Below are 15,283 nucleotides of genomic sequence, written 5' to 3'. Positions count from 1 at the left end.
AATACTAAAATATTAAAATAATTAAACATAGGAAATGTATTGGTTTATTCTTTGCTAAAGTGCATGTTGGCTAAGTGCTATCATCTGGTCTTGTAACTGCATGGCCTTGCATCATCCTTAAAGAAAGGTGTTTAACAGGGCTATTTTAGAACCTTATTATTAAAGCATTTCTATTTCCGTTTACATATAAGCCCAGGTTTTAAGATTCAGGGATATAAACTATGCAGGGGTGAAGTTTAAAACTTAAATTATTTACTAACATATGATATTTTTCAAATGCCCCTGGAATTGATCTTTTCTTGAGCCAGTATTTAGGAAATGGAGGGTGTGTTCTCAAAAGGTCACCAGTCACTCTGAAGGATGCTGCTGTGCTTAAAGACCGAAGCCTTAACATTTTAAGAATTAAACAGTTATGCTCTCCAGCATTATCAGAGCCTCTGTTATTGCTTAATGTTTAGACATAACTTTCATTCTATCTCCACTCTTTCGTAACTTTCTCCAACAAGTTCTTGATCATAGACCAAAGATAAATTACAGCAAAGTTGGCCAGCCATTTGAGAATTATGCCTATGGGGAGGATCTTTTTATATGTTCCACTAAGAAATACTCTGTTCAGACAATTAAAAAATGGCTGAAGTACAATGCTTAAAATGTGGCTTATTTTGTAGATTTAATTGAGATGTGAACTGTACATTCCTCTGAACTGCTTTAAGGGCTTGAAGTAGCTTAAGCTCTTTAAACCATGCTAAGAGATTAGGGAGGTGTATACCATTTATTCCACTTCTAGAGCTTCAATTGAGAACACCACTGAGTTCAGGAGGCCGCACATAAGGATGGCAACCAGTTTCAGGAGGTATCAAGCCAATTAACTCCCGAACAAGAGATTTCCAGGTTTTGCTGGTAAAGCCAATGCATGTTATAGACCCTAGAAAACTGAATAGTTTCAGCTGTATCCCTACTCCCAGCCCCCACATACACATTATTATATTCCTCCTGACCTTGTGTAGATTTTTTGTTTTTGAAGGATGTATTTTTAAAATAGCTTAGAAATGTTTTTCTAATCTATAAATTAATGAGAATGAATGAAAAACATTTGGTTCTGGTTTGCAATGCAGTGGAGTATGTTTGCAGTAGTAGCAGTTGGGTCAGACCGCGGTCTGTCTAAGCCAGTGTTCTGCCTCTGACAGTGGCTATGGGAGTAGTCTTAAATGGAGAGCCTATGAACAGGGCATATCTAGACGGATTCATCCCTGTCATACCCTCCCTGACACCCCCCATCATTGCTTTAGAGCAGTGATTCTCAACCAGGGTGCTGCAGCACCCTGGAGTACCTTGAGATCCTTTAAAGTGTACCATAGGGTGTCATACATAAGGCCCAGAGAAAATCGCGATTTTGTGGACTGCACGGAAACCGCAACATTTGCCCCACACTGCGATTTTTAAGGGTTGTGAGCATAGGCGATGGAAGGCCAGGGCTAATGGGGCTTACCACCCCCCAAAATGCGGGGCAGCGCAGAGGGCTGCAGGGCAACCTGGGCATGGGCTCCAGGTGGCTGCAGCAGGGGGATGGGCACACACAGACAGACACTGAGCCTGCATGCAGTCAGGACTGTAGTCAGGGACAGGTCCCAGCCCCATGCCCCAATCAGGTGATCAAGGCACGGGGCTTGAAAAGAGCTGTGACGGTGGGGTAGAGCCCAACCCCTGCCCAAGTCCACTGGTTAGCTGCTAACTGCCCCACTGGCAGATCGGGGTAGTGGGCTAGGACCTGTCCCTCCCTTGCAGCTCTTTGTAAGATGCCTGCCTCTGATCAGGGAGCCAGAGCCAGGAGCTCCTTGCTGCTGGGGCAGGGGGACATTTTCTCTGCCCCAGCAGCAGGTAGCTCCCTGGGGCTAGGAGACAGCTGTCTCCTGGTCTTGTTCCCTGCCAGACCCTGGGCTAGCACCCAGGGGGAGTCTAGAGCTCCCCCCAGTGGCAGCAGGGGCCCATTGCAGGTCTGCAGGAAACTGGGTGCAAAGAGCAGCAAATCTCCCTTATCCCTGCATGTGTAGATGCCTCCCCGAAAACGCTTACTCCAGATTAGTTTACACCAGAATAAATTTACGCTGGATCAAATGCATGTGAAACACACCCAGTATGGAAGAATTCAGTCCAAATAGCATGGTCTTTTTGAACTACTGTACCATATTTCTAAAAGTGATATGGCCTAGCAGTTTTGAATTAGAGGCTAGGGTATAGCTAGCACCTTGTTGAACAGTTGTCTAAAGGTAAAAGTTTAAAGTTGTAGTCTTCTACTTTAATCTTTCCCCGTATCCTATTTTCTTGTGTATGTCCTGAGAGTGTAGTGCACTAATACACAAAGTAAATCTTCCTGTGTATCCTGTCAGGAAGGAGAGTAGGGGTCTTCAAGAGTGGTAAACTTTGTATCTTGCCTGGGGTCAGAGCAGAAGGAGAACTGGAGAGGATAGCTGCATGTAATGTGGCATTTTACTCTTACTTGGAAGGTAATCATTTCTGCGTACAAAAAGGATTCACACAGTGGAACCCAGTGATATTTAACCTGGTGAATTATAGTGTAGTGAAACTTCACCATAAGATGAGTGAAAGTCTTTTGAGATGCACTGAAGCAATTTGCAATTTTCACGCTGTGGACCCTGACAGACTTAATATGCAAAACTCCCATTGAATTCCAGATGGCAAGATATAGCCACATAGGCTGGCTGTGCTGTGAAGAGGCAGATTTGTCCTATGCACAAGAAGGCAGAATTAAGGTTGACCATTCAGCCTTAACTTCTAGAATTTCCTGCATGATTGCTTGACTTCTCAACCTTAGCATTACAATAATGCTATGTTTTTTCACCATTTAATAAAACAGTTGATCAGATTATGGGGCTGACCTAAGGCTGTACCATTTCAGTTAATGGTAATGTTTGTTCAACAATATAGTTAAAAATAAAGTAAATTTACTTGAAGAATATTTCTGTATTCATACTATATTATTTACATATTTGAATATGCTGATTATAGAAATTATATAATTTATATTACTGTCTAGCATTCTAACAAGTACATATAATTTTAATGGAAATTTGGTATCGTTCAAGCTGATTCTTTCTTCTATGTGAATTTAACAAAGCAGACATAAAAAAAATCCTATTCCATTTTGGTTATCACAGTCTAGTTTCACAGTACAATATAAGCTTTTCAGCCTGTGAAATCCATTAATAACCACATTAAACCCTCCCATATTGTATGAGTTGTCAGGTATAAATGATTCTTTTTTTAAACAATTATCTGTCTCTTGCTTCTTGCAGTTTGTTAAAATGCAATGTCAATTTACAAAAGCTGGTAAAGTTTGACACAGAAATTTTAGCTTTTTAATCACTGGTTTACCGAGCTGAGAGGATTCAAGTGTGTAGGAAGAAAATGAACATTGATTCAAACCATAAATGAATAATTCTGTTCATAAGTTGACTATGCCAAAGTTTAGCTGGAAGAAAATATATCGTTCTTCTGTTCTGAGGAGAATAAGTGATCTTAATAAATTTATTTAGTATCCTAAATATATTTCACCTTTTTGGATGTGTTCTTATTTAGTATACTTTTTTAAATAAAATGTATAAAACAAGTTTATTAATAGTACACATTTACAAAAGACTTATTTAGTCCCTAGGGAATATTGAAGGGATTCTCCTGTAAAGAGGCAAAACATGTTCTAGGGTCCGATGCTGCACTGGCATTTCACATTAACAGCACAAACTGTTGCACCCCTTTCATTGTATGATTACTGTTACTGGATCATGCTCTTGGATCTCTTCAAAAAAGTCTGGATACTCACCTTGCTGGGGTCATCTAACCCGAGAGGTCCCTTCGAGCCCCTAACATCTATGAATCTAAGAATCAAATTCTTCCCTTACAGCACAAATCATACGTGTTTGCCAGTAAGGGCAGGATTCGACAGAGGAGGTTCTGTCCTACCTTTGCATAGGCTGCAAAAAGCAGAAAGACCTCTTACACCTTCCCACTATCACATGGTTTTCAGTGTTACCCAACCTATAATATTGGAATATTAATCTTCTATCTACCTGTGGGATTAAAATGCTGATTAAGTCTAAAGGTTGAATAAAATCTATCATGTTCTCCATTTTAAAGAAAGAAGGAAGTTTGATATATTCAGTCAAAGTAACTGGCTTCAACTATTATTATTATTATTATTATCATCATCATCATCATTATCATCCATTGACAACAACAATGGAGATGTACAAGCACATAGTAAGAGACGGATCCTGTGCCCAATAGCTTATACATTAGAACAGAGAACTAGAAGGAGCCTCCAGGGCCATCAACTCAACTTCATTGCATTTGCAGGTGACCTTTTATCCAAACAGACGTAAAAATTGTCCATTCTAACCCCTCACACCACAGCCACAAAACATTGTTAAAACCCCCCCTGAACATGGCACTCTGTGCCACAGGTAAGAAACAGTGAAGACAAGGGCATCACAAGTGGTAGGACAAGCAGGGTTTGAGCCCTGGACAAACCCTGAGGGGAAGGTAGCACAGTTCTGAGAGAGTGTGGTAGGGGTGCGGAAGTCTTACTCTGCCCATTCTGGCTGTTGGTCTTAAAGCAGCATCAGTGCAGTGTCTATGCACCGACTACTGCAAAAGCAGAGCTCTGAGGCTGCTCTTGGTTATAAGAGGTGGACTTTGTCAGGGGTGGGGGACAATTTTGGCACCTAAGTCAGTGACTGGGGCTCATGGCCTTCTCACTCACCCACATTTACACTAGTGGGCACCGCCTGTGCCTTGCCAATCCAGTGGCACAGAAGTTGGTGGTGTATATGCTAGGAAAAGGGCCATGCCTCATGTAACAGAAGAAGCAAAACCCCCACAATCCTAGCAAATCTGACCTGAGAAAAAAATCTTTCTTAGCTGAGATTAATTTAAAAAATAGATAAAATGGATTAACTACTCATTTGATAAGCAGGGGAACAGATGCACAAAAAGGGGGCTTATTTTTCATAAATTGTAGGATTCTGTTTGAAACTTAAGGCCTCAAGGATCAGTGGTTCTGACTTCACTTCCAGACAGGCCTCCATAAGTATGAATCAAGTGTCACCCAATTTCAAGAACAAATTTATATATTATAGCGGTGACTTCCTTGGAGAGGGACTTGGCAGTAGGGATGGCTGATCAGCCAGGAAGGGAGAAGCCAGAATCGGTACTTACCTGCTTATTTCCTCACACCTTGTAGAACTCTTCTGAGGATTTGGTGGTACCCCAGGATCCCATGGCACCCTGGTTGAGAATCACTGGGATAGGATTTTTCACTTGTATTTAGGTGTCTGTTGAAGCAGATGGGTCCCCACTAGCATTTTTAAGAGGGCCTGTTTGCCTTAATCAGTCTGTAAGTGGCCTTCCTAAGGTTATACAGAAAAGCTATGACAGAGCCAGATCTCCTGAATCCCAATGTGTCAGTAACTAAAAGACCATTTTCTTCTCTAGCAGCAAGGCTAGACTGGATCTTGTTTGGAAAGAAACCCCTCTGTACAGTAAGGGTCTCCCATTGTATCTTTCCCAGTTGGGTGTTTCCCCTATTCCTGGATCTTGTTTTCCAGCAGTTTCACTCCTCATAGTTCTGAGGTCTTCTGAAGGTGTTTCATCAGTGCAGACTTTAAATTGTGCACAGTGTATCAGTGTCTTGAGTTCCACTACTTTGCAATTAATCATGCAAACAATGTATTTGTGTTTTGGTTCCTATTGTAATATGACTGGTATAAAGCATGAGGTTAAAAGCCAGGTGATTTGGCCACCCAAGAAGTTCACTAATGAAGATATCATGCACAGAATATTTATTACCTTTATGGAGGAAAAATAAGTAGTGCCTGCTTTGTGTGTTTATGGCATGTTGGAAATGTATCTGATAATATGTCCACCTCTAATTGTGTTGTCAGGGGCTAGATTCTCACCTATTGTAAATTGCTTAGATCAACAGTTACACTAATTTATGGTATTTTAGGATGTGGACCCAGAAGATTAGCTCAATGAAATCCAAGAAGAATCACAGAAGGAATTAAAACAGAAAGCCTAATGGTTTAACCTGACTATATGGTGTTTCTAGTGAATTACTAGAATATTTAAAGGTAGTCTGCAATTCTTTTGTCATTTTAATATAATTGTCCTTTAACTCGGTCCTGTTCTCTGCCTGTCTTGGTACTGAAAGAGTGAAAAAAGCTAAGGAGCACTTTTTGGCCAACCAGGAGTAACTGGCAAATATGAAGACTAGGAACAGACATTCAAAAAACTGGAGCCTGAATTGATTCAATTTTTGCAGATTAATCTAACCAGCATAGATTGAACCAATTTGCAAGTGAATAGATATTCACTGTTGACTCCGGAAATGCAGGCATATGACTGCAGTGGCTCAGGCCAGAGGGGGAGCTAGAGCACGCCTTGGGCTGGAGGGAAACTAAATTGGGGAGATGTGGCAGGGCCTGGCCAGGCCTAAATATGACTGAGGAGGGGTTTAAACCCCCCACCCTGGCGGGGGGGGGAAGCACCCCATATCAGGGGTCCCCAGCCCCCCAACCCCTGCTCACTCAGCAGGTGTGGGGATGGGGCCAGACCCTGGTAGCCTGAGGGGAAGCGAGGGTTTAATCCCCTCATTGCAGGGGTGGTGGTGCAGGCACTAATAGGCTCCACTTGTGCACCTGGGGCTGAGGCGGCCAGACACCAGTAGCCTGAGGGAAGGGATGGATTTAGTCCCTCCATTGCAGGCAGCAGGGGCACTGACAGGGTGCTCTGGGCCAAGTCCCTCTGAAAAGCAGCCAGCCAGCTATGGGCAGGGGATAGGGAGGGGGGATATGACCTGGCTAAGGGAGGGGGGCAGAGCCAGGACTAGTTACAGCCCACCTTACTGCTGCTTCCCACTGTGGCAGCGTAGCCCAAGCTGGGGCAGCTCTGGGGGGTGGGGATCAGCACCCATCACTTCCCACTTCTAGACCTGCGTGGGGGCCACAGTAGCAGGTGGGCTGCAGCTGGCCCCATCCCTTTCCCAGCGGTGGCAGAGTGAACTATTGTGATGGGCACAGGTAAAGCACCTGTTACCCTCTGTCTGCTTGTGGCAGTGCCAGGTGCTCTGGATGGGCTGCTGTAGGCCAACAGTGTGGGCCTAGGTGGGGGGAGGCAATGGACCACCATAGCTCAATCTGGCCTGTCCCCGCAACCCAGGAGCCTAGACAGTGGTTGGGCTATGGCAGCCTGCCTCAAGCACCTGGCACTGCTGTGAGCAGGCAGCAGGTGACAGGTGCCTCACCTCTACCCACTGTAATGGTTCCCTCCACCACTGGGTTAGGGAGGGGGGGACAGTTGCTGCCTACACCCCTGGGCCGCAGGCCTGGGCCAGACCAGGTTGCAGTGGTCCATTGCCTCCCCCTGCCACTGCCCATGCCCCTGGCTTGCAGAAGCCTGTCCTGAGCTCCCAGGAGTTCAACCTGGCCCGGCCCAGCCCCACAGCCCAAGACTGTAGGCAGCAAGTGGCCCATGGCAAGCTGCCCCCTCCCTCTCCTGTTGGTGGTGGTAGAGTGAGCTATTGTGGCAGGCGCAGGTGAAGCACCTGTCACCCTCTGCCTGCTTGGGGTGGGCTGCCACAGGCCAGTCACTGCCTAGGCCCTTGGGCTACAAGCGTGTGCTAGACTGGGCTGCAGCAATCCATTGCCTCCCCCTGCTGAGTCCCACACCCCTGGCCTGCAGCAGCCTGCCCCAAGTGCCTGGCATTGCTGCGAGCAGGCAATGGGTGACAGGTGCTTCTCCTGCACCTGCTGCAATAGTCTGTTCTATTGCCACCACTGTCAGGAGAGGGAGAGCGGGGTGGAGCCACACAGCAGCTGCAGCCCACCTGCAAACCATGGCCCCCATGTGGAGAGCTGGAGGAGCAGGCAATGAAGGACGATTTCTGACCCCTGGGGCTGCACCAGCCCAGGCTGCTGCAGGAAGAGGCAGCAGTGAGTCAGGCTGTAACCCCTTCCCTGCTGCCAGCTGGCTGCTCCATGGAGGGACTCAGCCCAGGGAGGCCTGTCGGTGCCCCTGCTGCTGCTGCCTGCAATGGGGGGGATTAAACCCCCACCCCCTTTCCCCTCAGGCTACTGGCATGTGGCTGCCACAGCCCTGGATGCATGGCCTCGGATGCATGAGCAGAGCCTATTGGTGCCTGAGCCCCCCCGCAATGAGGGGATGAAACCTCTGCTTCCCCTCAGGCTACTGGGGTCTAGCCCCATCCCCGCTCCTGCCAGGTCCAGATCCTAAAATACTATAAATTAGTGTAGCTTTGTTGATCTAAGCAATTTATAAAAGGTGAGAATCTATTCCCTGACAACAGAGTTAGGAGGACATATTATCAGATACATTTGCGAAATGCCATAAACACGCAAAGCAGGCACTACTTATTGGAGCAGCAAGGGAGTGGGCCACTGGGGACTCCCGGCAAGGGCTGCTGTCCCCTTGCCAGGCAGACCCAGCAGCACTCCTGAGCAGGGTTTCCCATCCCCACCCTTTTCTTAGCCAATCAGAGTAGTGATAGTGCTCCAGCTAGGGAGAAGAGGGGTAGGGTCAACCCCACGTGGCTGTAACAGACAGCCCAGCCCAGGGCTGCAGAGCATGCTGGGATGTTGTAGGACTCTGATTTAACTTAAACCAGGAAGGGATCTGGGACAGAAGTTTCATAAACCAGTTTGACCCAAATCAGTTAAAGTCTGATACTACATTCAACCAGGTTTATTTTAAACCAGCTTTGGGCATTTTGAAACTGGTTTATGTACACTTATGTTCTGTTACAGGTTTAAGCCAGTTTCTGATCACTTAAACTGGTTTATGTTTAACTTCTGTCCCTATCTGAAATAAAAGGAATTCTTTGAGAGAGAACTTTCTGGGATATATTGATACATTTTGTACGCTGGGTAATGTGTCTTAATGAACTAAAATAGTGATTTTTGACATATGTACTATTTATAATGAAATTGAAAACTCCGTCATGTCATTCATTATAAAACTCAAAAACAGGAATTATCATTGAAAAGTATGTAAGTTTTGAAATGTTTTATTTTTTAGGTGTTCAAAGCTATGAACATTCCTCAGATTAGAAATCCTTCTCTACCTCCCCTCTTCAAAATGCCTGAAGCCTACCAGGTGAAGGTAGCTCTCATTGGTGCGGGGCCTGCAAGTATAAGCTGTGCTTCATATCTGGCTCGATTAGGCTACTCTGACATCACCATATTTGAAAAGCAGGAATACGTTGGTGGCTTAAGGTAAAATAAAAAAAAAAAGAGAACCAATATATCTGATGGTTGTGAGGGCGTTTGGAATATAAAAGATGGTAACTGGAAATACTATATTTTTGGAAAAGTTACTTTTTATTTAAAATTATTCATTATTTGGTAACATATACAACTAAGAGTAATCTTTATTAAAAAAAATCCTGTTCAAGTTCAGCCTATTGAGAAATTGATTTTTTTTTCCTCAAAAGAAAGAAAAAAAAAACTCAGAGCAGTTTATGACTATTATGAAAGGAAACATTTGCATCTTACTTCCTAGCCCTTATATTTACCATGGAGGTATAAAAAGAATTGAAACTAATAGACTGTCATTTATTAATAATGCTCATGCACTCTAAAATGCTTGTACACTGGCCATTTGGAATTGGACAGAAAGCAATTTTGTTTGCATAAGCAAACCTTGGAATCATTGAGGAACTGTGAGGTCTGAAGGAGGTGTATGCGTTTTTAAAATTTGGTTCTAAATTCTATACCTTTTAAAATTTATTCTAATTTAAGAAATGATCCACACTAAACAAAGTACATGTTTTTTAATAGTAATTGCATCGGAGTATTATTTTGCTAAACAGATCTGATTTTCTGCTTTGTTGCAACAGTTAAATAGAGAAGAGATCTAGGTCTACTGTATCTGGCTTTCTAAAAAGATTTTCACTTATTGGTGATGCAGGACACAAAATGTCCTTAACAGATTTTCTTCAGGCAGGTATAGCCACTCTATTTAGTGACTGATATACACTCCTGGGCACTTTATGTTCACTCTATAAAATGCTGCAGTACTTCTGGTATTGAATCCTTCAGAAAGTCTAGCCCTCTAATCCAAAAGTGACATTTAAAACATGATGAATTTTTATGATTCTGGCTCTACTTTGTAAAATAATTAAATAGCTGTTTGTAAATGCTTTTCAGTTATGCAAAAATGGTGGAAACTTTGAATGCTTCAGAATGCTTCAGAATGCTTATGAAGTGTTCTTGATGTACATAGACATGGAAGAATATTAACTTACTATTGGCAGCATAAAATTTACCCCTAAAATCCCCCAGACATCCATAAATCCCAGCTAAATGGGATTTTTTTGGGTAACTATACAGTTGAGAAAGCAGCTCCATAGCTATGTGTGGTAAAAGCTTTAAGTGATGTTTTCATGGTTCAGAAGGTGTAGTATAGGCCCTCTGTGCTGGGGGATGCATTTCTACTGCTATAAGTGTAATTTAAGTCTGCTGGCACCTCTAAATATATGTCAACACATTTTAGAGTTTGAATAGTTGGAACATACCATATTTTCTTGTAGACCACACACTTCCCCGGTCTGCCTCCTTTCCCTCCTTCAAATAAGACACAACTTGTTTGGGGAAAGCACAGTGAAAAAAAAGTCCAATCATGACGGAGAGCTGACTGTATGGAGCAAAACTACTGCCATTGGAAGCAGTTGTGGGAGGATTAACACTGGACTTCACCGTTGCTGCTTCATGGCCCAAAGAGAGGCAGAGCCCTTGGCAGCCATTACAAGGTCTCCATGCTTCTGAACATTTCATTGTGCGATCTATAATCACATTCAAAGACAGGACTTGTCATTGTAGTGTGTGTAACTTCTGGAATATGTTGCTTTTCAGGTGTTCAAACATTATGAATATACTTGAGAAATCTTTTTTAGGCTTCCCTCTTAGAAATCCTGTGGTCTACCAGATGAAGACAGCTCTCAGTGCTGTGGGGCTTGCAAGGATATGTTGTGCTTCTGCCCAGAAATCAGCTTTCCTGCTTAAGACATGCACCTCAGCTTTGGAGGGCTAGGTTTTGGGCAGAAAAATCCCTGTGGTATGCAAATAAATATGATGCAATTTCAGAGATTCAAATCAAAGTAAAAAATGACACATTAAAAGTCCAAATTTATCCCTGAAGCAACACTACTAACCCCAAATGTCAAATACTTAAAAGACTCTCTCAAGGGTATAGAGCCAATGGCAGATAAGTAGAGCTGAGGGTTTCCATGTTGCTGTTTAGGTTTAAAAGTGTTCTGCCTAATTACCAAAGTGTTATTTTAGCTGTTTGTGGTACAGTAGTTTCTCTACATAGACTTATTTTAGTAGAATCCAGGGGATTCTAAAGGATTGCAGGTTTTGTTCAAGGTGTATTGGTCTGCTTATTAAAGCACTGTGTTGCTTTTTTTGTAAATGTTCTATTGAAAGTTGGTTGCAATCACTTGCAAAAACAAAAAACAACCCCCACCCGCCCCTCCCCCCCAAAGAATCCCCCAAGAGCCTCCTGTTTTCTATAGCACCACTTTACTCTGGTGCCAGTTTACAGTTTTATGTTACCGAACAGTTATAATCCTTTCTTTGCTTGAATTAAATAAATATCAGTAAATGAAGAAGGTGAACTTTATGCTGCACCCACCTTTTGCAGTCCCATACACATTCAACAAATATGACTTAATCATCTGTCCCATTAAGGGGAAAAAAGTAGCTTTCTTTAGGGATCTTGGAGATCTTAGTGGCTGAACTGAGCATTTTGCTGCATCTTTCTGGTTTCTTGAAGACAACATGATTAGTAACAACCCTAACAATGGTCATGTTTTATTCCCATTCTTTGTACAAAGCACTGTTTGACATTTAATGGTACTTCCACATCTGGATTAAGGGCAGGTTGTGGCATTTACTCATTTTGCCCTCACTTTGACATTGGAATAGAAGAGAGGTTGATCTGAGACAGCAGCCATCCATAATTGCAGCCACAGTGCTTTGATAACAGCATATTTTTTCAGAACTAGTTCAAAGACCAGAGGCTTCTCATGCCTCTGTAAGCTATTTAGAATGTTTAAAAAGACCAAATCAGTTTTGGAATCTGGGGGGGGGTGTGTGTGTGTGTGTGTGTGTGTGTGTGTCAGTCACAGAACCTCTATATCTGTATGATCAGGATGTTATTTCAAACCTCAGGATTTATAGTTGTTTAAGATCATTAAGGAGTACCTTCTGATTGTTAAAGCCTATTGTGACTTAGGTGTTCTGTTACCTCTGGAGAAATAGAAAATGTTTTTCTTCTATATGGCTAATTTAAAAGGTGTAGGTTATGTTTACTGAGAAATACTTGCATAAGCTACAGTTGAACTGTCATAACCCAGTGAGTTTGGTGCCTCAGCACTATGGAATTTTCTTGACACACGAGAGCCTCTTGTGCAGCGAGGGTTTTGCTGCATAGAGAACCCGCGTGCAGGAGAGAGTTCCCGCCAATTTGCAAGCTGTCTTTGCAGGATGCATTTTCTCTTTGCAGCACAGAAATGCACGGTACAAAGAGTTCCCGCCATTCGGATGTAAATTCGTGCCCCGTAATTGGCTAGTGCTAAATTATTCACATGTGGTGGCCGGTAATTGGCTTGCTGGCCGTTTAAAAACTAGCGCGACTTCCGCCCAAGTCGAAGAGCTTTGAGCACGCTGCAGAGTGCCTCTTAGAGATCTGACTTGCGGCTAGCTGATCGATAGACTGATCACCTATCGATCCCTCTTCCCGTCGCCGAACGCAGTCCCAGACGTACCCTTTTCCCGCCTGCTTGAATTACGGATGGATTTACTGGCATTGGCCTCGCCAGCTGGAGCAACTCACATTGTTGTCCAGACGACCGAACCGTTTCCGTCGCAGTCACCCGTGACGTAAGTAAAGTTTTTTTACAACCATTAAACCTCGTCTGCCTCTCCATTCACCAGCCCACCCTGACGAACGGGTAAATTCTGAATCACCTCGAGTTGGCTCAGCCCGGCCGAGACATGGCGATGAGGATGGGATTAAAGGGCACGGTGATGGAGAAGAACTTAATTGGGTGCTGCCCCTGACGCCCCGGGAACCGCCACGTAGAGAATGCTAACGATCTATGGGCGCATATCGCTTACCACCAGGCGGTAGAAGGGGAGGAAAGAAGTATTGATAGTTACTTCTCAAAGAGAAGAGGCCATGGTGAAAGAATGGAGAACAAAGCTATCCCTAGGGGAGTTCGGATGCATAATGGGGAGCGACCGGGTTTACTATCAGCCCCCGGAGGAAACATCAACAATATCTCTAGCCGGGGTGAAAGCGCAGAAGGCAGAAAAGCTGACCCCCGCTCAGGAGTTCGCCCAATGCACCCGATAGTTGAAGGAGGGGGGGGGGAACCCACCCCCGCGGACTGGTTCAACTGTCCGGATTTGGTGCCTGAGTTGCGGGGCCATGAGCTCCTCGTTCAGCTACGAGAGGATTTGGAAACTAAGGGCCGTCACAAGCCGAAGTGGGGTCTAATTAAATGGAAAAAGGGAAAGATGATAAATGTGCTGTTCCGTGCAGTAACGGGCCTATTAAGGGAATACGCGAATTTGGAGGCTCAGATGCATACTGCGGGTAAGGAGTCGCTGGAGCGGACAGCAAAGGGCTCCGGAGCAGCGTTTGTTAACAGTGCCAGCCGCATGATGCTGCTAGCAGAAAATGGCACCAAAAGAAGCGTGAGCTACCCGGGGAACCTGGAAAGGAGGGGCGGAGTTTTGGAAGACCCGGCGGGGATTCCCTTGGTGACTCCACCCCCTGAGGTGACGTCATTTCCTGCAATCACGCCTCTTTACCACGGGGAGGGGGCAATGGGAGGAGGGATATACCCAATGCTCCCAGATGCAGAATTTAACCCTCTCTCTGCCGCAGCTTACGCGATAGCTGTGACGAAGCATGTTGAGGATGAAGATGGTGCTACACGTACCACCACTATCTCTCGTACACGCACCAGACCAGAGATACAAGAGCTTTGCAAAGAATCCAAAATAAGGCCGGAAGAAACCTTGGCCATATGTTTAGGAAGACTGATAGTAGAATTTGGATCGGACACTCTGGATAAGGAAGAAGCGAGTGCCCTGACACGACAAGCAGCGTGGAGCGGAGGACGTGCTACTGTTTTGAATGTGGTCACAGACAGTGCCCACTGGCCCATCCCGCTCCCAGCGCTTGTGGTAGGACAGGTAACCCACAAATTTCACACCTGGCACGAGGGTTGCCCGAAGAAGGCTACTGCAGAACAACTTCTCCTGGCTATAGTTGGAGTGTCGTATCTCTCATGGAGCCCAAGAACAAATCCAATGGGACTAACAGCAGTCCAGCGAAAAGAGAGATGGGCTCATCGTCACCTATCGGACCCCGGGGCAATTCCAACGACCTTGGAAGCTATAGATGCCTGCGTGGAGGTATACGGAGGAGCAAACGCTGTTACACTCCGACTCTTCTTGAACCCGATGGCAGGTCAACCAGTGGGAAGTCTTTTAGGCCATCTCCCACGATTGCAGGCACTTATGAAGCAAGGTGAGGAAGCTTCTAATGACACAAGGGATCGACCTTCAGCGTACCTGGCTGAAACATTGAGGCCTAGGCGTCCAGGGTATACCCCTCGACGAGAGCCATGGGGGTCACCTCCAAGGACCCCAAAAGAAAGAACCTCGAAAGAAAGAACTCTGAAGGAAAGAACTATGTTCGGATTTCTTCTCGCTCACACCGGACTAACAAAGGCTCAATTGAGACTTTTGGGAGACAAGGCCCAGACCAGTATGGCTGAAGCATTGGGATTTAATTTTGAGGATCCGTCAAAAAATGAGTAATGGCCATCAGCTCCGACAGCGGCCTTCCTCAATTCAGACCTGATCCTACTGATTCTCGACCATACGCTGAACTCACTGTTTACAACCCTACCAATCCAGATGACCAACAACAGGTATTTTTTCTTCTTGATACTGGAGCTCAGACCAATGTGATTACCTCAATGATACCTCATCAAAAGACTACCAAGACGATCAAGGTACAAGGGCTTAATGCTATCGCCATCACAATGAAGGTCAAGTTTTGGGTTCAGGACCACCGATATCCTCTAGAGGCTGTTCTAGGGGGCATCAACATTTTAGGAATCCCGGGGATAAAAACGCTTGACCTCAAGGAGCAAGTGCTACAGGCATTACCC

The 15,283-nt window shown here is 44.7% G+C and overlaps 1 protein-coding gene across 4 annotated transcripts in view; it reads left to right on the top strand.

Moving 5' to 3' along the window:
• DPYD (dihydropyrimidine dehydrogenase) overlaps positions 1-15,283 on the top strand; it is a 701,931-nt gene that overhangs the window by 214,870 nt on the left and 471,778 nt on the right. For all 4 annotated transcript variants that reach the window (XM_019479122.2, XM_006265262.4, XM_014599709.3 and 1 more), the window contains one exon: positions 9,109-9,305. In XM_019479122.2, the coding sequence (XP_019334667.1) occupies positions 9,109-9,305 (197 nt within the window). The remainder of the gene's footprint in view (positions 1-9,108; positions 9,306-15,283) is intronic.

Source organism: Alligator mississippiensis, chromosome 5 (genome assembly GCF_030867095.1).
Source record: "Alligator mississippiensis isolate rAllMis1 chromosome 5, rAllMis1, whole genome shotgun sequence".
Taxonomy (NCBI): domain Eukaryota; kingdom Metazoa; phylum Chordata; order Crocodylia; family Alligatoridae; genus Alligator; species Alligator mississippiensis.
This window is presented reverse-complemented; position numbering and strand designations above follow the sequence as displayed.